The sequence below is a fragment of the Triticum urartu genome, chromosome 3 (assembly GCF_003073215.2).
Source record: "Triticum urartu cultivar G1812 chromosome 3, Tu2.1, whole genome shotgun sequence".
Classification (NCBI taxonomy): Eukaryota; Viridiplantae; Streptophyta; class Magnoliopsida; order Poales; family Poaceae; genus Triticum; species Triticum urartu.
Window position 1 is genome coordinate 6134273 of NC_053024.1, and position 24140 is coordinate 6158412.

At 41.7% G+C, this 24140-nt stretch overlaps 1 protein-coding gene across 1 annotated transcript; it reads left to right on the forward strand.

Moving 5' to 3' along the window:
* The first annotated feature begins 5134 nt into the window (after window positions 1–5134).
* LOC125547544 (probable fatty acyl-CoA reductase 5) lies at window positions 5135–9776 on the forward strand. The gene is made up of 10 exons (XM_048711372.1): window positions 5135–5294; window positions 5406–5509; window positions 6903–7102; window positions 7867–7967; window positions 8069–8261; window positions 8365–8526; window positions 8605–8686; window positions 8798–9070; window positions 9167–9294; window positions 9416–9776. Exons 1-10 carry the CDS (start codon window positions 5204–5206, stop codon window positions 9618–9620), a joined length of 1539 nt encoding a protein of 512 aa, XP_048567329.1. The 5' UTR covers window positions 5135–5203; the 3' UTR covers window positions 9621–9776.
* Window positions 9777–24140: the final 14364 nt, after the last annotated feature.

The following is a 24140-nucleotide window of genomic DNA, read 5'->3' on the forward strand; positions in this document are numbered from 1 at the left end:
TAGGTATTATAGATATGCACACATCGACATCATTAAAGGCCCATGAGACTTGTTTTTCATTATTAGTTAATCCTGAATAATTCTATTTCTTTCAACATGCACACATAAGGCATGCACCCATGTCGCCTCATCAAAGGCCCACCCAATGTGCATGACACAGAATTTCATTATATTATACTACCTATCTTCAATAAATATTTTTTGACTATACAATAAGCCAATGCAATATATAATATGTATTTTTAGTTTTTTTTCATATATTATTAATCCAAATGTTTCAAACAACCAAATCTTATTGAAATATATTGCAACATATTTCCGCCGCAACTAGCGGGATATCATCTAGGTCGGAAAAAATATTTGTGTACCATTTCTAAAGAAATGTTTGCAACTTTAAAAAAATCAATTTTAAAAACAATTGTATGCAATGTAAAAATATATTTGTGTAATGTAAAAGTAATTCGTACAATTAAATAAACGTACATTACATTTAGTAAATATTCCGACGATTCAAAAGAATGTGCATGCCATTTACAAACATGTTTATACAATGTAAAAAATTGTTTCTATGGGTTCACAAAATCTTAAGTTCCTTTAAAATATGTACAAAGTGTAATTGATTTTTTTTACCGTTTCCTTTAAAAATTCCAAAGTGTATCAATTTTTTATGTGTGCATTAAAAAGTACTTTGCGTACTCAAAAAAAGTAGACATGTGTTTAAAAAATTAAAACGATAAATGCCGAACAAGTAAAAAGGAAAGCAAGAGAAAACAGAAGAAAACAAAGAAAACCAAAAAGGAATCAAATAAACCAACATAGCAACGAAAGAAAGAAAACCAAGAAAAAATTATGGGAAACCAAAGTAAAATGAAGAAGAAAAAGAAAACAAGGAAAACCAGTCAAAAACAGAAGAAAAAAGAACCCCTACGGCGAGTGCTGCCATGCAGCCAGCAAAACGAACAGAAATAGCCGGAAAAAAATACACCCGCTAAAATTGGTTGGCCGCTAGCGTCCCCCATAGGTGATTTCTATTACGAATCAGTACGGGCGATATATAAAAAATTACAACATTTGTATGAACATTTTATGAAAAACACAAATCAAAACAAATTTGAAAACATTTTTGAAACTGTTAACATTTCTAAAAATGCATTTAGAAAAACATGAACATTTTTTAACATTATGTGAAATGTTGGGAAACATTCTTTAAATTTCAAATAGTTTATGAAAGTTAGACAGATGTACCTGAATAATGTGCACTGTCACACTGAGCTAGGTTCAGTACAGTTTTGGCTTCTGTTTTTTTGCCGGGAATTTAGGCTTCTGATTTGATATTTCAGAATTGGTTTCCCATTTTCTTTTTTTTTTGCGTAAAGTTTTTTGTGGTATGGCTTCCTTTAGGTGAATTTTTGTGGTCGCCTAGCTGCTTCGCAAAATCGAATAAAGCAACTGTAAAAACCTTTTTATAACTTTTGTACATGACATCGGAGTTCATGCTTTGGGCATTTTTTTCTTCTTCTTTGAAGCAATGCTCTGGGCATCTTTTTTCCGGCAAAACTCGCTTCTCTTTATTGAGTAACGTTGCTACGGCTACAATTTACATCTGGGGGATGGATAAGCCAACGTCCCTCTAAGGCCTTGTACAATGGGAGGTGCTTAGGAGAGGTGCTTAGAAAAATAAATCAGGCTTTTCTTAAGCACCGGTGCTTATTTGTACAAGATAGACGCTTAACTAAGCGTCTCTTCTATACAAATAGGCACCAGTGCTTTAAAAAAACTCGGTTTATTTTTTTAAGCACCTCACTAAGCACCTCCCATTGTACAAGGCCTAACAGGCCTAGACAGAATTGCCTCTGCTCACACCGGGGCCTCCGTCGCTTGGTGGGTCAACAGTGTGCAGCCATTTTGCATCCACTCTTGGGCATCCATCTGGACCACCACGCGACGGCCGGAAATACAACCTGTCCTGTTTTCACAACCGAACCACTGGTCAACCAGGAGGTGGGCTGGTCCATTAGCAGTAGGCAGAGAAGATTTTGGTTCCGGTTTTGAGAACCTTCAAGGAGGTTTCTGATCGGTTTCCCATTTTTCTTTGCAGGCATATTTTAGGTTTTCATATATGCTTATTTTAATTCTTCAGAAAATAAATAAGTGTATTAAATTTTAGAAAAACTAAGTAGAAGTGTTTGCATTTCCAAAATTATTTGAAAATTTCAGAAATTGTTTGTGTTTTCCAAACATATACCATATTTTTGAAAACTATTCGTCTTCTCAAAAACTAGTCACGTTTTAAAAAACATGTTCTGATTTTTTCAAATATATGTTTTCCAAAAATATTTATGTTTTAAATAGTTGTTCACAAAAAATGTTTAAAATTAAAAAAATCAAATTTGTCAAAACTTTCACGTTTTCAAAACAGTATTCATAAATTTTAGAAAATGTTCAACGTTTTGAAAGTATTCCACGTTTACTAAAAAGATGCGCTTTTTCCCACAAAAGTTCTTGTTTTAGAATAAGGTTTGGTTTTTACAAAATTGTTTATTTTTTTGGAAAATCATTTATAATTGTTGAGAAATTTATATATTAATGTGCATCCCTTCTATTACAAATCTAAAGTAAGTGTATTTTTCTTGTCATGCATGAAAACTGAAACTCCACTCTGCCTATCAATAATTAGGACGATTTGCAATGATGGTGATGAAAACATTGAAAAGAAACTAACAAACGATCTACTGCTGGCACAACCGAGCGACCGGTCGACCAAGAGATGGGCCGGTCCATTGGCGCTAGGCCGACGGGATTTTGGTTCCGGTTTTGGGAACATTCTCGAAGTCCTGACCGTTTTTCTCATTTTTCTTTGCAGGTTTATTTCAGGTCTTTTTATTTTAATTATTTCAAAAATATTATTTAAACTTTCCTCAAAAAGGTTCGCATTTTTAAAATTTGTTCGAACATTTCATGAAATGTTTGTGTTTAAAAAAATATTCAACTATACTGGTCATATTTTCAAAATTATTTGGGTTTAGAAAATTATTCAAAGATTTTAATACATGTTTGCAAATTTTAGAAAACCTTCATGCATTGAAAAGTTTTCCGATAGTTCCAAAAAAAATTGCATTTTGGAAAACTATTCACGTTTTCAAAAAAATGTGTACACATTTCATACAATGTTCAAAATTATGGAAGAAAATTACATTTGTAAAAATGTTCAGTTTTTTCGAAAAAGTTCATGTTTAAAACTATGTCCGTGTTTAAAAAAATTGTTTAGAATTTTAGGATCTTTTTTTATCTCAATCTCGTGTGAAGACAATGCATGTGTGTGAATGATTTTGTCAAGGCCATCTCTTATGGCGGATAGATATTGCTTTTCTGTTTTGATATTCTGATGGTGAGTTTTGCCCATCAATTCAAGAATCGTCGCATCACGCGAGCCTTGAAATTCCATCTCTGAATAGGCGTTCAGCCAATAGCAGGCCTATGTCATACATTCTTGACAAGGTTTACAGATCCATCATGTTGTAACAATCCAAATTCGAATTTGAAAGGATGGTGTACATGTGAGCAATCTGTAGGATTTGTATCCAGAATGATAGGGACATCCTCTGACTTTTCTGGCGCAGAACTTATATTTCATCGGTGAAATTAATTAGCATCCTCTGTCACTATTCTCTAGGACAGATTTAGTTGCAATGTTATTTTCTCATTTTTAATTTGGCACTTTCCGTCCGAATTATCTAGGTCGTACAGGATTGTAATTGCCATTGTCATACTCTACTTGTCAGACTACCCATAGCGGGGTTAGACTAGTAACATGCATATATTACTAGTCTATATTACTATTTCTATAGTGGAGAGTAACATATGTGTGATGCCATACAACATTTCATTTATTAGATATAGATTCTTTTTGTCTTGGTATGTGTGATGTTACCCATAGCATGAGTAACTAGCTATGGTACTCAATTCATCTCTCTCCTCATTAAATTGTTGTCACGTAAGCAAATTTGTTAAGTTGAACCTTATGTTACTGCTGAAATTACTCCCACCATGGACATTTTCACTCACTATCGCGATTCTCTAGAAGAAATTCAGTTGTACTGGCCTTCTCCGATTTTAATTGCATGTCAGGAACACTCTGGAAGTCAACACTCCAGAAGCCAGCAGCATGCCACGGGAGTTAACACTACTAGTTGTTGGTTAACCATCCTTTTTGGTACGGCTAACTAGGACTAAATAGGAACCATGTACCCTCTTCCCTATTGATATGATGATATCCATTTATTAGTCTCAACTGGTGGTTGGGGAATCTACTTTTAGGAATCCGAATGGTTTCTTTCAGAATTTAGTTAGTTATATACTCCCTCCGTCCGAAAATACTTGTCATTGAAATGGATGTATCTAGATGTATTTTAGTTCTAGATACATCCATTTTCATCCGTTTTGTTGACAAGTATTTTCGGACGGAGGGAGTAACTATGACTGAAACAATAGACTCGTTCTTCCTATTCCCGAGCTGATATGGCAATCGAAACTGCTCTACGTACGATTCTTTTTTATCGGACGCTGGTACGACCAGACAACAGATGCTATGGCCCAGAAACTGGTAATCTATGATTTGTCTCTAATCGTACCGAGTGTTGGACGAAAATTCATCGTACGTATAGCAAGGTTCTATGACAATATTGCTTGTGCTTTTGTCAATATGGGAAAAATATTTGTTTCATAACTATTGCTTGTGCTTGATTGCAATTGTCCATGCTAAAAATTATAGGAACATTTTTTTGTTGAATAGTTAAAAATAGTAAAGCTTTCAGAGGTTCCAAAAGTATTGGAGGAAAGGACCTAGCTGGACCAAGAGGAGTCGATTACTGCATGGACTATGGCGGACATCACAATGTTGAGCCAGAATAGTAGTTGAGCATAATATATACTGGTCGAGTAGAAGCACCATTTTACAGTTTAGGTCACGTTGGTTATATATTGCAATTTTGGAAATAAAGTAAGCAAACAATTGGAACTGATGAGTTGCCCTTCAGTTCCTAAACTATAGCTGGTCCGCTGCTGCCTTGTTCCATTTAACCTCTGAAACCCATCTCCTTCCTGCCCTATAAATACATAGCCAGATAGGTAGTCCCGCATCACCTTTTCAAAGTCTTTGACCAAGTGACATAGTCTTTTGGAGTCGGGGAAAAAGTCGAGTACCATGATCGCTGAAATGGATGCGGACAGCGTTGCAGGATACTTCAGAAGCAAGAGCATCCTCATCACCGGTTCAACAGGCTTCCTAGGAAAAGGTATGTGTTCATGCATGTCACCCACTACCTTTCAGGTCAGGATGTGCCGTGCATGTGTGGTGATCATCTGGAGGCTTATATGTTGGTGTTTCATGCATGATTTATGTTTAGTGCTTGTGGAGAAGATACTGAGGGTTCAGCCAGATGTGAAGAAGCTCTTCCTCTTAATTCGGGCCCCAGATGTTGAATCTGCGAAGCTTCGTATTCAAACTGAGGTGAAATATATTCGTTTTCAGCCGTTCTCCTATAGAATTGTACATTTGTTGTGTCTAATACTTAAACAATGTCGATTAAATTTTATGGAAGTACGCTTGTCCAGCCAATAGGCCATCTTGGGCCTTGTTCGGATTTAGTATAATTTTAGTTTGCTCCCCACCAGTATATTGTTCTAACTTGAGATAAATACATGTAACACACAAAAAATTACATTGAATCCAAGCAGGGCCTTGGTTTGCGCACTCAACTCCCAACCCCCAACCCCCAATCTTAGGGTACACATATACTGACTTCTCTTTCAGATGGCGCTCACCAATTTCGATTCTAATATTTAGTACCAATAGGTACTGGATTTTCTTCTGAATATGCCTTAAAAGCAAACAAAATAATGGAATGTGCACATCTAGCTATTATCTAATTCTGCATATTCCTATCTGCTTTCCAACAAGGAATGTTTGTACCAGCCGTTGGTCAAGGAGGAAGCTCCAACCTTCATGCCATGCTGCAACCTAAACACTGGGGCAAGCAGCATGTACATGATGCATCGGCATGCATAAAAAGAAAAGTGTGATTATATTGCAATTAATTCAAGCGTGTGTTTACTATCCTTTCCTGCATGTCAAGATCACGCTGGCTAAAGATGCATGTAATGTGCTCTTGCTGGCTAAAGCCAAATATGTTGTTTAATGCTAAGGAAAATACCTAAAGTTTGAAAACTGTGAAAACTACTTGTTTGGTCTATCCATAAGATTAATTCTAAAACTGAAATGTACCATTAAAAATTAAACCTAATGAACCGGGTCATTTCCATGATGTCAACATGTATGGGCTTGCGAGTAGAGGGGAAAAGGCCGATATGAATATGACAGAGACAAGTAGAGAATGCTTCAATTAAGCTACTATGAAATCGGTGATAAACTGAAAATTTAAAATAGATGTCTTTTAAGAATGTGAGTAGTTTAAAAAAAATTGGAGGGATAGAGGATTTTGATTCTAGAAAGTGGGGCTTTTCCATTCAAAACCTTTCAGGTACTCGGTGCAACCGTCGGTTCAAAGAAAATCAACTTATTAGTTCTTAAGACCGTGCCAAGAGATTAACTTTATATTTCCTTTTTAAACTAGTCGACGGGGTTTAGCCAAGGTTTTACACGACATAGGGTTGCCCATATAGTCATTGTTCCACTCGTAGCTGATAAGTGGGATCTACCCTTCGTAGAATTCTCATTGGCCATTGAAGTAGTGGTCCTCCCTTATGCACAGTTCTCAAAAATTAAAAGTTAAGGGCATGTCCTTCGGGTATTAAAAGATTAAAAGCGTGCCAAGATTCTTTTTTTAAATGAGAACAACTATTTAGGTATATAGCATTTCCCAATGAACTTTTGGTATTTTTAGGTCACAGGGAGGGAGATCTTTCGTGTGTTGAAAGAAAATCATGGTGCAGGGTTCGATAATTTCATTGAAGAAAAGATTTGTCCTTCGGTCGGAAATATCATGAAAGAGAACTTTGGATTAGACAATTCCCAATTGAAAGAATTCTCCAAGGATATAGACATCATCATCAACGGGGCAGCGACTACAAATTTCTTTGAAAGGTATGATGTGTTTATTGCTTGCAGAGTTTTTACATACTCCCTCCAGTTCTCAAATGAGTGAAGTTTTAGATATTCCTTGAGTCAAAATAAAGTTTTGACGAGGGATATCATCTTAATTATTTTATTTGTCAATTTTATATATTATATGTATATATTATGTCAAAATGTATTTCTTGAATATTTTATTTTTTGCGCACTATATACATACAATGATATCTACTATTAAAGAGGAATGTGTACATCATCGTCGTTTGCATGCAGCCATTAATCCGAAAACAATTTGGAAACCGAGTGCCGAATCAATTAGAAAGTCAAGCCATTAATGCAATTAGTTAGCCAGCCAGTTAATTATCTGCACAATTCATTAGGTCCATATAAATAGAGACCTTTTTTCGCACGGAATCAATTTGGAAACCAAGTTATTAATGCAAATAATTAATTATGTAGTTAGTTAACTAGATCTCCAGATAATTAGAAGTAGGGAATATTTTCCAACTTTAGTTTTCCTAATAGTCTGCCCGGTCCACTTTCTAGCTATTGTTTCCAAAACTTCATATAATCTAGCACGCCACATGTCACCACTTTTCAAATATTGTTTCATCCTGGCCTCGCATGCCACCACTTTTCAAGAGCACATGTTTTTAGATTTACACCTTGTTGATTGTGTCAATGTCCAAAAAAGACTTGCTTGTGAACTAAAAGTTGTGATATTATAAGAAACATGTGCTTGAAATAATTGATCAAAATGTGATGCTATTTTTCAGATATGATGTGGCTTTCGACACAAATGTCTTGGGAGCGAAGCACGTCTGCGCATTTGCGAAGAATTGTCCGAAGCTCAAGATGTTGCTTCATGTTTCAACTGGTGCAAACTCATAAGACTATTATGATCTATGAATTTGTGGTTGGTGGTGTGTCATACATGCTGAAAAATTGAGCTCATTAAGTGATATATTACTTGAACAGCCTATGTAGCTGGTGAAAAAGAGGGGCTAATATCGGAGAAGCCATTCTTGATGGGTGAGACCCTAAGGGTGGGCACATATCTGGACATCGAATCCGAGCTAAATCTTATCAACAAGACCAAGAGAGAACTAATAGCCAACCGCTCAACTGACAAGGTTGTGAGAAAAGCCATGAAGGAGCTTGGCCTCAAGAGGTTAGACACGACTAGAAACATACTTATGCATTTGTACTCTTTTCTACCTCTTGGTATGGTTGTAAACTTGATACATTTGTTACATGTGGACAACTGAATGAAGAGCACGACACTTTGGATGGGCAAACACCTATGTCTTCACCAAGGCAATGGGGGAGATGCTGCTAGAACACCTGCACGAGGGCTGTCCGATGGTCATCATCCGCCCAAGCATCATAACTAGTACTCTCAAGGATCCCTTCCCTGGATGGATGGAAGGAATAAGGTCACAGAAACTCAACATTTGTTTACTATTAACAAAAGTGTACAACCATATGTAATGCTGCACTTTTATCTTTCATAGGACAATCGATATAGTGATTGCCGGATATGCCAAGCAAACCATGTCATTCTTCCTAGCTGACCTGGATTTGATAATGGACGTGGTTAGTAATCTGTTCACAAATTACCAACCAAAATTTGGAATGAAACTTGATTAAGGTACCAAGTGATTAACCAGCCATGAGGTGTGGTCCTGATGGGGGTGGTTTGGACAGATTCCAGGGGACATGGTGGTGAGCGCTATGATGGTTGCCATGGTAGCACACTCGAAGGATCAGCAAGCACATATCATCTACCATGTAACATCATCACATCACAACCCCGCAACCTACGCCATCCTCGCAGATTCGGGTCACCGCTACTTCTTCGACAACCCACCATGCACAGGGAGGAATGGTGAACGTGTGCGACTAAAGAAGATGCGATTCTTTAGGACAACTGCGAGTCTAAGATTGTACATGGCCATCAATTACAAGCTTCCCCTCGAGGTTAGCTTACCATTTCAATGTCGACACATTGATTTCATAGAGCTGAGATGTGAAGGAGATTAATATTATGAGCTCGTGTTGCGATTGATTCGACAGATGCTTCACCTAGTGAACATTACACTCTGTGGTGTTTTCTCACGGCGCTGCAGTGAGTACAACAGGAAATACAGATTCCTCACACTGCTGATCGAGCTCTACGCGCCATACGTCCTGTTCAAAGGACGGTAAGCAACTTTTCAATCTTGTCAAAACATAGTTTCCGTTTTGCTTTTGCAAAAAGAAAATTCTACAAATATTTTGTTACCTAAAATATTGCACTTTGAGTTATTTATCAATCTGGTGTAGCTTTGATGACAACAACTTGGAGAGACTAAGGATGGTGAGGAACAAGGATCAAAATAACAATGAAGCCTGTTGGTTTGATTTTGACCCCAGGTCCATCAAGTGGGATGACTATTTCTACAACGTTCTCATTCCTGGCGTGCTCAAATATATGCAGACTGAGTTACATTCGACTAGCCAAAATTCAAACGATGTTGCTAGGCTTTGAAATACAATAATTTGACTGCTCCCACAAACTTTGTACTAAACCAGCGACAGGTAATATGGTTCGTAGGGAGTATATTATTTATGCAACACTGGTGAATATGTATTGTACAATATTTTGTTAGCTTATGAATTCTATCGATAAAATACATTTCTTGTATCAGCTCTATCCTCTATGTAGTATGTAGTATCAGCTTGTGCATCAATAAACTGCACGTCAGAAAAAAAAATCAAATATATATCTATTGCAATCCATTTGCCATGAGACTCAGATCTACCCGGCGATCCCTCGTCGCTATCCGGCAAGTACTGTTTTCCAAGTGATCGTTTCAGCATGATCGTCGCCGCCGTCTCCAGAATTCAGACCTCACTGTCGCATCATCAAAGCATGCGGATCGGAGACAAAGATGTGCTTTCTAGTAACAAGTTTCCAGACTGAAAAAAGGAAGGCACGACCTACCAGCAGTACAACGCTTTGAATAAAAGTAGAACTGTAGAAGTGACTGATTCAAGTAGAGTCGTAGCGGCTCCCAACCTCCTGCCTCACCTGTTGTTGCTGCTGCTCTTCGGCGGGGGTGATGCCACCATGATCAGCGGGGGTGATGCCACCATGATCAACATCACCAACCATGCGCGCATTCCCTATCAATCTGTCGCTCGCCTAGACCATTGACCACGAACATGGCCGTGACTATGACCATGACCATTGACTTTGAAAAGAAGTTCATGTAATTTTTAAAAAATCAGATAATTCGAAAAAAAATCACAAGTTTGAAAAGTTTCTAGATTTGCAAAATGTTCACGAGATTCTACAAAAATCACAGATTTTAGTAAAAATCCATATTTAAAAAATCATGATTTTGAAAAGTTTATGAGAAAAAAGTTCATATATTTCAAAAAAATTACATGAATTAGAAACAAATTACCAAAATGGAAAAAATAAAAAAAGGAAAAAGAAGAAGGAAATAAGAAAACCCAGCAGGGGAGGTTCGGGGGCCTTGACAATAGCGGGGTTTACTTAGGCATCTCAGCTCTAGTCATCGAAGGAGTTGATGATCCAGCGATCATGGAAGCCATCATATGTGCTTAAAAGAAGACCTACAGATCAATGCCACTATAACTTTCACTAGTTGGTAAAATGCCATTACAATTCTTCCATCCTCCTCTATATCCCATTATGTTAAATTTGAGACACAAATACCCTTGGCTTCCTCCTTTCACCCTTCCCTCATGTTCTTCTACCAAACTGACATGCCATTAACTCCGGCGAGCATGGAGCCGTGCGAAAAACAACTTTCAGCACCGACCATGCATACTGTATGGGGCCGTGCGACTTCATGGACGGCACTGGATGGGTTGTGCAACTACTGCAGCCGTCTCCACGTGCCATAGCATCAGCTTCTAGGGAAGCCATCACGGGAGTAGCGGTCGCCGTCGCTAGTGTCGGAGGCGCCCGGCGTAGTTCTTTGAGCAGCGTAGAAGGACACCTAGGAGCAAGCAGCACTGGCCATGGCCCAGCACCGCGTCACTCCGTTGGGCAGGCGTGCATGGGCGCTGGCGTGAATGCCGGCGACACGAGCACGAGGTCCAGCATGTTCGGGCCGCCGGAGAGCAACGACATGTTCCGACCGCTCGACCCGGTGATGCTCTACACGGACCAGTCGCCCTCTCTGAGGATGTACTACGTCCAGCCGCAGCCGTGGGACGTGGTGGAGCTCCATGCCCCGCCACCCTCGCTCTGCACCTCGCCGGCATCGTGCCTCCAAGTTCCAACTCCAAGGCTCCAAGGGCCGCACTCGTCAGAGCCAGCCCGCCGTGGCTCAGCTGGTTCACACAGGTGAGCGCATGCAGGGTGCTTGACAAAATGTCGAGGCCGCTGCAGAGCATGCGGAGACATGGAGAGGACGCCTACGGCCATTGTGCGCGTGTGCTCGGGATCCTCGGAGCTCTTGGATACGGCGACGTTGAAGAGGCTAGAGCTCCACCTTATGTGTGCGCCAGACATGGCCGAATCCTGCTCCTTCTGCATGTGCAGACGACGCCGGAGCTCACCGGACGGACATTGGGCTGGGCCTGCGCGGGAGCGGGCGCACGCGGCGTGCAGCGCGCCATGTGGCGCGACTAGGGAGCACGCGGGCGGGGCAAACAGGATCTCGCCGAGCTCGAGCCCATGGCGGCCATTGTGGCCGGTGGCGACGACGAGATCAGGGAAGAGGCTGGAGGCGTGGGTTGGGACGCGGGAGAAGGGGCAAGGGATACACTGCTACCGGTGGCAACGGCGGCGGCTGCATGGCGACGGCAAGCTCCACTTCGCTGGACGCTGCTAATGGCACGGTTGTTAGTTTGTTAGAAGAGAAGATGAGAGGAGGGTGAAAGCAGAAAGACAAGGCCAAGGGTATTGGTGTCTCAAATTTAACATAATGGCATATAGAGAAGAATGGAAGAGTTGTAATGGCATTTTTCCAATGTGCAGAATTGTAATGGCATTTTTCCAACTCATGAAAGTTGTAGTGGCATATGTCCAATTAACCCTAATTATACTGGTTATATATGTCCAATTAACCATAATTATACCGGACCCTAATAGACCTAATAAACAGGTTATTGGAGATATTAATCAGAGAAATCATGACAGATCTGGAGCCATCGTTAACGAGATCAAAGCGCGAGCTGCACCATTTACTTGTATCTTTACTTTTGAAGGTCATGCTTCTAATTTTGAAGCACATAGTTTAGCTAATTTTTTTCTTACTTTAGCTCCAGGGCATCATGTGTGGTCTGCCAGGCGCATGATGTAGTTTCCATCCCACATTCTGTGGATTTTGCCGATGAAATCGGGCTTTTACCCCTAAAAAAACCTGTTGCTGCTTCTTCCTATAACACCGTCATAATACCGTACACCGGTCACTTACGCGTCGGCACACGCTGCAGTCTTCCCTACCTATCTGTGCTATTATATTGGCATATGTAATGATGTGAAATCTTGCACATCCTTAGTATAAATGTGTATGTGTGTTTCCGTCGATGACGAGGTGCCTACGGTAAGTGGCGGAGCTACGGCAAGGCTGAATTAGCCGTGGCCCGCCCAGCCTATGGGATGTTCCTGCAGTATATATGTACTTTTGGCCAATGAAACACAACTCCTAGAGCAATTTCCTACAGCCGGCCCGCCCAGATTTCTGGGCCAAGCTCCGCCACTGCCTACGGTGTCGACGGGAAGACACATACACATGTATAATAAGGATGTGCAAGATTTCACAGCACTATACTTTCGCACGTGGCGTACAGAAAAAAGACAAATTCGTATTTTTAAACAGGCCCTTTAATTTTGTTGTTGGGTTGGGTTTTTTTTACAGCCTACAAATCACATCATTTAAAAACGAAAATTTACATGTTTGTGCGGAACACATATATGTTTCCGGATTTTTTTTAACTTCTTAATATGCTTTTCGATTTTTTTTAACGAAAAATCTGCTGAACATATAAATATCGGATCACAAGCAACTCATTTTGGCATCAAGCCCTCGAGCAGGTACCGCGCAGCTGCAAGTCTAGCAGGTACCGCGCCGAATCTGAGGTTGTCACGAGTGCCAGGCCGCACTAGCCCAAGGGAAAAAATGTCTACTCTCCCAAGATGATATTTTGTCAAAAAACATGTTTTATATGATAACACCTATGCAAGATCTGATCACATTTTTTATCGTGTTTGCCAAAATCATCAAACAAAAGCACTATGCAGAGGTCATCCCTTCTTTTCTTTTCTTGAAGACGCACATATATAATTCTGAAGGGACTAACAAGCAAACAAGTCTGCAAGAATGATTTCATACCCCGTCTACATGCAGGATGACTCAAAGTCTAATTATAACTTACCTTATACACAATATTCGACACAACTGATGTGATGTGATTTTGATTTATGCCTTCCACAAGAAAAGTAATTAGCACGAAATGGTGCTCTAGCCTACACTCTACAGCAAAGACCTACAGCAAATGTTGACTTTACAAGTCTGTGGATGAATATGACTGCACAAGGTCGAGTTGTTGTTCTCCAGAAGTACTTACAGATAAGCATTGAAATCAAGAGGTGTGTGGAGTACGTACGCTCTTTCCATGCCGACCAGGGAACCGAGACAGCGAGCCTTCAGCCTGAAAAATGCCACCGGAGCTCGGGCTACAGGGAGCTTGTTTTCGAAATTCAATTTTCCAGAGTGCAAAACATTTCGATTTTTTTTTGAACACACATACACATGTATGAGTAACGGCACGAATTAAAACACGTGAAGTGCGTAATTGGAACTTGGAGAAACAAGAAGTGTTGTGGTAATGCTGTTCCTCCTCCTCCTCCTTCACCAAAAAAGTTAGGGTTTGTGTCTCTCGCCAGCTCGCCGCAGGTCTGCCTCGTCTCCGGTGGCCCTAGGGCCATGGAGCCGAGATGGATCCTGGTAAGGGCCGGCGAGAGGGCTCCGTTGTTAGTCGTTCCTTTCAGATTTGTTAGGGTTTGTGTCTTGCTCAGGAAGACGAGATGGCGGCGGCTCTCTGAAGACACTACACCATGACAAAAACTTTGGGGTCATCATATCTGCCGGGAAAACTATCCAATGGAGGCAGAATATCTGCCGGGAATGATTTTTGCCGGCACCTACGAACTGCCCTAGAAAGTCCCATCGGGAAAACAATTGCCGGCAGATAGGAGAATGGCCGGCAGTTGCTCTGACCTGCGTGTTCGAACCTTTGCCGGCGGATACGACCATTCCCGGCAGATAGTTTTTTCCCGTCAGTCTCACAATCCAGGGCAGATAGAAGTATTGCCGGCAGTTTTTCTGCCCTTAATTCTATACTCTGCTTGCACACAAATCCCCTTCCAATTCATTTATCTCCATTCATTTTGCAACATGTATAGTACATATGTAACAACACGCATGCATGGTAATTAAAGTTGCATCACTTAGACATAATATATGTATATGTCAACAATCCATCATGTAAGCATATATAGGTTCACAAGCCCAGTATTACAACACAACGATCCTTCATGTATGCACACATAGGCATACATTTGTAGGTTCATAAGTCCAATATTACATCATAGACAAAAGCGCCAAATATAACATCTCGTTTCAGTTAATAGAATCAGAACCCATCAGAACATCCTTTTAGCTCGCAAAACACACCTCTTGAAATTTGTGGATGCAAAAGAATTATACCGATGACCTGTAAAAAATAGAAGCGACCAATTAGATCAGCTCCGAAGAACACATGTTCCACAAATCCATTCAGACGACTACTTGCAAGAAAGAGCAGGTCACAATTCCACAAGGCACACACAGAATACGCATTATGTACTCATAAGAACAGATAATGCACATGGTGATTATAGTAAAGGTTTCACTTGGAAATAATCACTAACTTACTTGGATCAAGTTTCACTTTTCCAATTTTTAAAGGGACCCATGGTAATTTATCTTGATTGAAACTATAGGCTCAGGTAAGCTCTATTTAGATAGTATGAGAATAAGAATTGCAGGACAAAAAGAAACAATAAAGTTGGCCCTGGTACCTGCTAGCATTCATCCCACATAACCAGGAAAAGAAAGGTCTAATTTTTGCAAGAGCTAGTTCATTATACACTTTCTCTAATAACGAAAATGAAATAAGCTTTTCTTTAGTCTAACATTTAAGAATTCTAATAATATGCAACACCTTCAAGATGTGGGGACTGCTACCAGCTGTGATGGTTGCTTTTGCGTAACTTCACAACATTGAGAACCAAGCTCAGCACCTACCACTATCTTCGTCCTATCAATTAAATAGATAGTTCACAGCCAAGCACATTGAGGACATGCATAGATTAATGCAAAGATAGAAAAACATGAATTCTGTAAGTTACTGCAAAGCAGAGCAAGTTCCCTGTGACTTAGTGGTGCCACTTATCTCACGACTAACATTACTGCCAAAAAAATAAAAGGGTCAAAATAAAACAGAGATAATGTTGAAATCACAGCAAGATGGATGACCATTAACTGCAACTTCATCTTTAGCTTCAATTCATACACCCAACAAACACCACAGAGGGCCTGTTTGGAATGAGTTATGATATCTCTAGGTAATAAGTTTGAACTAGCACTAATTAGCATGCAGGAATTGATCAACACAAGGACGGATATGAAAGATAAATATTAGAAGAATAACAGCAATCATCATGTTTTAGGCGTATTCTTGTTGATCAACGTAATCAGCAAGGTTGTTCTTGTTGCGGCCATGCTAGAATATAACCGGAATTACATATGCCAAGGAGCTCAGCATGAATATGTTAATTAGATATGACAATCAAACAAACAAGTATTTACCGCTAGGCGCATATCTTCTTTTCTTTTCATTTTTCAGTTCGTCCTATACTGTTTTTTTATTTAAATACCATATCCTGCAGCAAGCAGATGCATATAGTCAAGCATAATAACATCTTTATATTTATGAACTGAAGCATCTTACAGGGCCATAAAAATAAACAGAAACCGTGATGCCACTCAAAATCCTTTAGTATTTGTATTGCTTCTAACTGCAAAAAACAGAAGAATAATTTCAAATGTTTATGTTCCAGTTTTCTTACTTGGACACCCCAAAGTGGCTATGATCTAGCGGTGAATTTCTGAATCAACATAAATTAATGTGTCTATTGGCTCTATGGATTGCATTTTGGCATGCATTACTGAAATTCCCTTGATATGTATGGATCAGGGTCTAAAATCATGGAGACAAACCACCAATCTCTCCGTTTACAGCTCAATGCAACATAGTAAAACAAAAGCATACATAAGTGTTTGTGATGCTATGGCAGATTACTTGGACTTTGGACATCAAAATGGTTGGCAGAGCGAAGAAGAGTGCAATGGACAAAGCTCCAAACTAGGGATGCCACCAAACAATCTGCATGGTAGAGATCTAATCTAACATCCATTCACTGGATGAGATGAATGACAGAGGCTAAGCTTTGGGTTTTGACCAATCGGTACAGAGTTAAAGAAACATGGTACGTTCTGGAATGATTCCCTGGCCGAGCACATATGTCAAACGCCCTTGCTGTCATACCTAAAACCCGTCTCTGATGATATCACTAATCATATGGCTAGATGAGAACTAAAAATCAGAGCAAAAGAGTCAATTACAAACATAACTGAATACTCATGTAGGACTGACGGCTTATTGGGTTATTTATGCAGCTATTAGGAAATAAGGCTCTATAAAGCCTACCACTCAGGATAAATTAAATTGTACAAAATAAGATGTTTGTGTGAATGTTACTAGTTCTCAACATAATTATAACTAAAAAAAGGTGTTGCAGATGGCAAGAATCAGCACCAAACCAGGATATGCTTTTGCCAACACTAGTAGAAAAGGGGCAAAGGTCCAGGCCGGGTCAGCCCATTAGTCCCGGTTCAGTCTAGAAACGGGACCAATGGGGGCATTGGACCCGGTTCGTGAGCCCAGGGGGCCGGCCGGGCCACGTGGGCCATTGGTCCCGGTTCGTCTGGACCTTTTGGTCCCGGTTGGTGGGACGAACCGGGACCAATGGGCCTGGCTCCTGGCCCACCACCATTGGTCCTGGTTGGTGGCCTGAACCGGGACCAAAGGCTCCCCTTTAGTCCCGGTTCATGCCACGAACCGGGACCAATGAGGTTCCTATATATACCCTCGCCCGTGAGCAGAGCACTCCAGTGCTCTGTTTTTCTCTGGCCGGAGAGGGGAGGGGTTTGTGGTGCTCTAGCTCACCTCCTATGCACATGAGGTGTTCGATGAAATGCCCGAGCCACACTAGTTAAGCTTTCTCCTCTCGAAGCTCGACCTCAAAGCTCCATTTTCCTCGAGATTTGTCTAGATTTAGCGGTCTGTCACGCCCCACCCCCGTCTTCACCGCCGTCGATCACCCGCGCCGATCTCATCACCGACACCACCGTGGTGAGCCTATTGTTCTTATCTTCTTTCTGAAAGGAAAAATATTCTTGTATGTTTAGATAGATACTTGTATCATTTTCTTACTTTTATTATTGCATCTTATATAGTGCGATGGTTTTGGTATCCGCCCCCGTCGGCCCTCGTCCTGTCTATGATTCGGATGTGGCATATATATTATCTTTATAACTATTGGTTCATTTATTGTTTATGAAAATTATGCGGACCAACGTGACATAGATATTATTTATCTAGGATGTATGTGAACCAGAAATTCCAACAGAAGAAAACAATTTTTTGAAGGAAAAAATAAAAAAAATTGAGGAGGAGAAGATGATATTGGAGTTGCATGTTGCGGATGTCGTCGATGATCACAAGATCAAGATGGATGCAATGCGCTTGAAGATTAGAAAGATTAGAAAATATGCCATTCATACCGAGGCTTGGTATCATTATGCCGTTGGATCAATTGTTACCTTGGTTGCGATTATGATCGCCTTTGTTTTCGCATTAAAATGTTTTACATAGTTTCAATGTATGGTTTAATTAATTAGATGCTCTGGAGAGCTATATGTTGTTAGATGAGAACTATGTATGTACTTTGGTTTTAATGTGATGATGAACTTCTATTAATTTGGACACTTAATTATATATAATGCACGCAGATGAGCCAGCAATGGATGTACGGTGACAGACACACCTCCGAGTACATTAAGGGCGTGCATGAGTTTCTCGATGCAGCTGAGGCAAACAAGCAGAATGGTTTTATGTGTTGTCCATGCATTAAATGTGGGAATACGATGTCTTACTCTAACCGGAAAATCCTTCACACCCACCTGCTTTACAAGGGTTTCATGCCACACTATAATGTTTGGACGAGGCACGGAGAAATCAAGGTTATGATGGAAGACGACGAAGAAGAGTACGATGACAACTATGTGCCCCCTGAATACCGTGATGCTGCAACGAGGGGAGCTGGTGAAGATCAAGAGGAACCAGACGATGTGCCCAATGATGCTGCAACGGGTGAAGCTGCTGAAGATCAAGAGGAACCAGACGATGTGCCCGATGATGATGATCTCCGCCGGGTCATTGTCGATGCAAGGACACAATGCGAAAGTCAAAAGGAGAAGCTGAAGTTCGATCGCATGTTAGAGGATCACAAAAAAGGGTTGTACCCCAATTGCGAAGATGGCAATATAAAGCTCGGTACCGTACTGGAATTGCTGCAGTGGAAGGCAGAGAATGCTGTGCCTGACAAAGGATTTGAGAAGCTACTGAAAATATTGAAGAAGAAGCTTCCAAAGGATAACGAATTTCCCGACAGTACATACACAACAAAGAAGGTCGTATGCCCTCTAGGATTGGAGGTGGAGAAGATACATGCATGCCCTAATGACTGCATCCTATACCGCGGTGCATACAAGGATCTGAACACATGCCCGGTATGCGGTGCATTGCAGTATAAGATCAGACGAGATGACCCTGGTGATGTTCACGGCGAGCCCCACAGGAAGAGGGTTCGTGCGAAGGTGACATGGTATGCTCCTATAATACCACGGTTGAAACGTCTGTTCAGAAACGGAAAGCATGCCAAGTCGATGCGATGGCACAGTGAGGACCGTAAGAAAGACGGGAAGTTGAGAGCACCCGCTGACGGGTCGCAGTGGAGAAAAATCGAGAGAAAGTACTGGGATGAGTTTGCAAAGGACCCAAGGAACGTATGGTTTGCTTTAAGCGCGGATGGCATTAATCCTTTCGGGGAGTAGAGCAGCAATCACAGCACCTGGCCTGTGACTCTATGTATGTATAACCTTCCTCCTTGGATGTGCATGAAGCGGAAGTTCATTATGATGCCAGTTCTCATCCAAGGCCCTAAGCAACCCGGCAACGACATTGATGTGTACCTAAGGCCATTAGTTGAAGAACTTTTACAGCTATGGAATGGAAACGGTGTACATACGTGGGATGAGCACAGACAAGAGGAATTTAACCTAAAGGCGTTGCTGTTCGTGACCATCAACGATTGGCCCGCTCTCAGTAACCTTTCAGGACAGACAAACAAAGGATACCACGCATGCACACACTGTTTAGATGACACTGAAAGTATATACCTGGACAAATGCAGGAAGAATGTGTACCTGGGCCATCGTTGATTTCTTCCGACCAACCATCAATGTCGAAAGAAAGGCAAGCATTTCAAAGGCGAGGCAGATCACCGGAAGAAGCCCGCCATGCGTACCGGTGATCACGTACTTGCTATGGTCAATGATTTACACGTAATCTTTGGAAAGGGTCCCGGTGGACTAGCACGTGACGAATGACGCTGAGGGACACGCACCCATGTGGAAGAAGAAATCTATATTTTGGGACCTACCCTACTGGAAAGACCTAGAGGTCCGCTCTTCAATCGACGTGATGCACGTGACGAAGAACCTTTGCGTGAACCTGCTAGGCTTCTTGGGCGTGTATGAAAACACAAAAGATACACTTGAGGCACGGGAGGACCTGCAACGTTTGCACGAAAAAGACGGCATGCCTCCGAAGCAGTATGAAGGTCCTGCCAGCTACGCTCTTACGAAAGAAGAGAAAGAAATCTTCTTTGAATGCCTGCTCAGTATGAAGGTCCCGACTGGCTTCTCGTCGAATATAAAGGGAATAATAAATATGCCAGAGAAAAAGTTTCAGAACCTAAAGTCTCATGACTGCCACGTGATTATGACGCAACTGCTTCCGGTTGCATTGAGGGGGCTTCTATCGGAAAACGTCCAATTAGCCATTGTGAAGCTATGTGCATTCCTCAATGCAATCTCTCAGAAGGTGATCGATCCAGAAATCATACCAAGGCTAAGGAGTGATGTGGCGCAATGTCTTGTCAGTTTCGAGTTGGTGTTCCCACCATCCTTCTTCAATATCATGACGCATGTCCTAGTTCATCTAGTCGACGAGATTGTCATTCTGGGGCCCGTATTTCTACACAATATGTTCCACTTTGAGAGGTTCATGGGAGTCCTAAAGAAATATGTCCGTAACCGCGCTAGGCTAGAAGGAAGCATCTCCATGGGCCATCAAACAGAGGATGTCATCGGGTTTTGTGTTGACTTCATTCCTGGCCTTAAGAAGATAGGTCTCCCTAAATCGCGGTATGAGGGGAGACTGACTGGAAAAGGAACTCTTGGAAGTGACTCAATAATATGCAGGGAGGGATATTCTTGGTCTCAAGCACACTACACAGTTCTACAGAACTCTACCTTGGTGACCCCGTATGTCGATGAACACAAGAACAGTCTGCGCTCCAAACACCCGGAGCAGTGCGACGACTGGATTACATGTGAACACAGTAGGACTTTCAGCAGTTGGTTGGAAGCACGTCTCAGAGGTGACAACACTGTTTGTGATGAGTTGTACTTGTTGTCCAGGGGACCATCTTTGACTGTATTGATTTACAAAGGATACGAGATAAATGGGAATACATTTTACACGATTGACCAAGATCAAAAGAGCACCAACCAAAACAGCAGTGTCCGCTTTGATGCAACAACCGAGAAGGGAAAGGACACATATTATGGTTACATAGTGGACATATGGGAACTTGACTATGGACAAGATTTTAAGGTCCCTTTGTTTAAGTGCAAATGGGTCAATCTGTCAGGAGGCGGGGTACATGTAGACCCACAGTACGGAATGACAACAGTGGATCTGAAAAATCTTGGGTACACTGACGAACCGTTCGTCCTAGCCAATGATGTGGCACAGGTTATCTATGTGAAGGACATGTCTACCAGACCGAGAAAAAGAAAAGATAAGGAAGCGAATACATCATACGATGAGCCAAAGCGTCACATAGTTCTTTCAGGAAAAAGGGACATCCTGGGAGTGGAGGGCAAGACAGACATGTCTGAAGATTATGAAAAGTTTCATGAAATTCCTCCCTTCAATATCAAGACTGACCCAAGCATCCTGATAAACGCTGAAGATTATCCATAGTTATGGCACAATAAGCAAATGACACAAGCGAAGAAAAAGTGAAGACTTTCTCCCGCAACTATTATGATGATACCATGCCAAATTTGTAACAGACGAGTATGCAATGCCAACTTTTTCAGCGTTCATTTGAAAACTATGAATTTACGTCAAATTTTCTCTATAGGTGCATCTATCTTCATTTTTTTAGTAAAGTTAATCACAAACTTGTGATTCACACAAATTTCGAAGAATTCAAATTTTAACTAGTCAAATTTGAAAACTAATGGCACTAACAGAAAGTTTATAATTTTTGTAAAACTAATGGCACTAACAGAAAGTTTATAATTTTGCTGACCTAAAAGCAAAAAGAATTAAAAAATAAAGCAAAAAACAAAAGAAAATAAATAATACAGAAAACAAAACAAAAACAAAAGGCCATCCCTCTCTGCGTTGTTGAGCTCCTCTCAAAGTGAAAAAAATGCCTATAATATTTGTTATGACTAACTAAAATTACCAAATTGAGTATAATGATAAAACACAGTAATATTAAATAGCAGGAAAAAGAATGACTCAAAAATCAATTTTTATAGTAAAGTTATTCATAAACTAGTGATTCACACAAATTTTAAAAAATTCAAATTTAAACTATTCTAATTTTAAAACTAATTGCACTAACAGAAAGTTTATAATTTTTGTGACATAAAATAAAAAAGAAATCACTACAAAACTATAAGTATTTAGTTCTAAGTAGAAATGAAAAAAATAGCAAAAAAATGCCACCTACTGGGCCACCACGGCCTGAATACGACTAGAAACCCAACCATGGGCCAGGATCCAGGCCCGCAGCAGGCTCAGTAGGCCCACAGGCATTGAAGTGATAGATTAGGCCCGAAAGCCTGCAGTTGAGAGGAGCTCGAGAGGGTGGGCGCAGCAGCGCTTATAAACCACTCCCGAGCCCTCTCAACTAGCGAGGTGGGACTAAACTTTTGGGCGCGAGGCAGCACAAGGCCATTGGTCCCGGTTGGTGGGACGAACCGGGACCAAAGGGTGGCATTGTCCCGGTTCGTGGCACAAACCGGGACCAATGCCCCCCTTTAGTCCCGGTTGGTGCCACCAACCGGGACCAAAGGCCGCCGCTTCCCGCCCTTTGGGCTGCTGAAAAGAGGCCTTTGGTCCCGGTTGTGGCACCAACCGGGACTAAAGGGGGCATTGGTCCCGGTTTGTGCCACGAACCGGGACCAAAGGCCTGGGTATATAAGTAGCACTTAGGAAAATTTGACGAACTCATCGCCAGTTGCCCCCCGGCCCGCCCGACGACGCCGAGCACATCGACGCCGCCAGGCTGCCCCGACGCCGTCCGCCGCCCCTGTCGTCGCCCCCGACCGCGCCGTCGCCGTCGCCCGTGCCTCGCCGTCGCCGTCGCCGACGTCGTCCCCGAGCCCGCGCACCCCTGCCCTCGCCCCCGAGCGCGCGTGCCTCCGCCGTCCCCGAGCCTTCCTCGTCGCCGACGCCACCTCGCGGTGAGCGCCGCCCCGTTCCCCTGCTCCTCCCCCTGTACTGGCCGCCGCGCCGCGCGCGCTGCCATCGCGCCGCCGCCCCTGCCCTTCGCTGCCGCCTCGCGCCGCCCCTGCCTGCGCGGCCGCCGCGCGCCGCCACTGCCCTGCGCGGCCGCCGCGCGCCGCGCCTGCCCTGCGCGGCCGCCGCGCGCCGCCCCTGCCCTTCGCTGCCGCCGCCCCTGCCCTTAATTTTTTAGTTTAATTTTTTTTTCATATCTGTATGTATATTGTATATGTGTATGTATAATGGTATATGTGTATGTGTAAGTATATGTGTATGTATAATGTATATGTGTATGTGGTTAGTTTAATTTTTTTGTCCATAGAAATTTTGTTCATATATATATAAAGTTTTTTGTTCATAGAAAGTTTTTTGTTCATATATAGAAAGTTAGAAGAAAATTTAGAATATGCTAAAATTTAGAAGAAAAAGAAGGATAGGAAAGAAGAAAATAAGAAGGGGAATAAAGAAGAAGAGGAGAGGAAGAAGAGGAGAAATAAATAAGAAGAGGAAAAAAGAAGAAAAAGAAGAGGAGAAGAAGAAATGAATAGAGGAGAAGAAGAAAAAAATAGAAATTTCTATTTTTTTTCTTCTTCTCCTCTATTCCTTTCTTCTTCTCCTCTTTTTTCTTCTTCTTTTTTTCTTCGATCTTCTCCTCTATTCCTTTCTTCTTCTCCTCTATTCCCTCTCCCGATAACTTCAACACGAGGGGGGGGGTCGATATACCCCTCGGATAACTTTGACATGAGGGGCGGTCGATATATATACCCCCTCTCGACTGTGATAACTTATACCGCGGGAGCACCCCCGACCCTCTCGCTCGACCAAAACTCTCGAGGACACCCAAACCCTAGAAAAAAACGATGTCGGTCTCCTGCCCCCTCCCGCCGCGCCCCTACCCGACAAACTCTCCCGAGGCCACCCCAAACCCTTGAAGCGTTGTCGAGGCCACCCCAAACCCTGGAGAAGCAGCGTCGAGGCCACTAATTAATATATATGATTCCTTACTATGATTAGCTAGCTAGTTCTACGTTTGCCACTAATATATCCA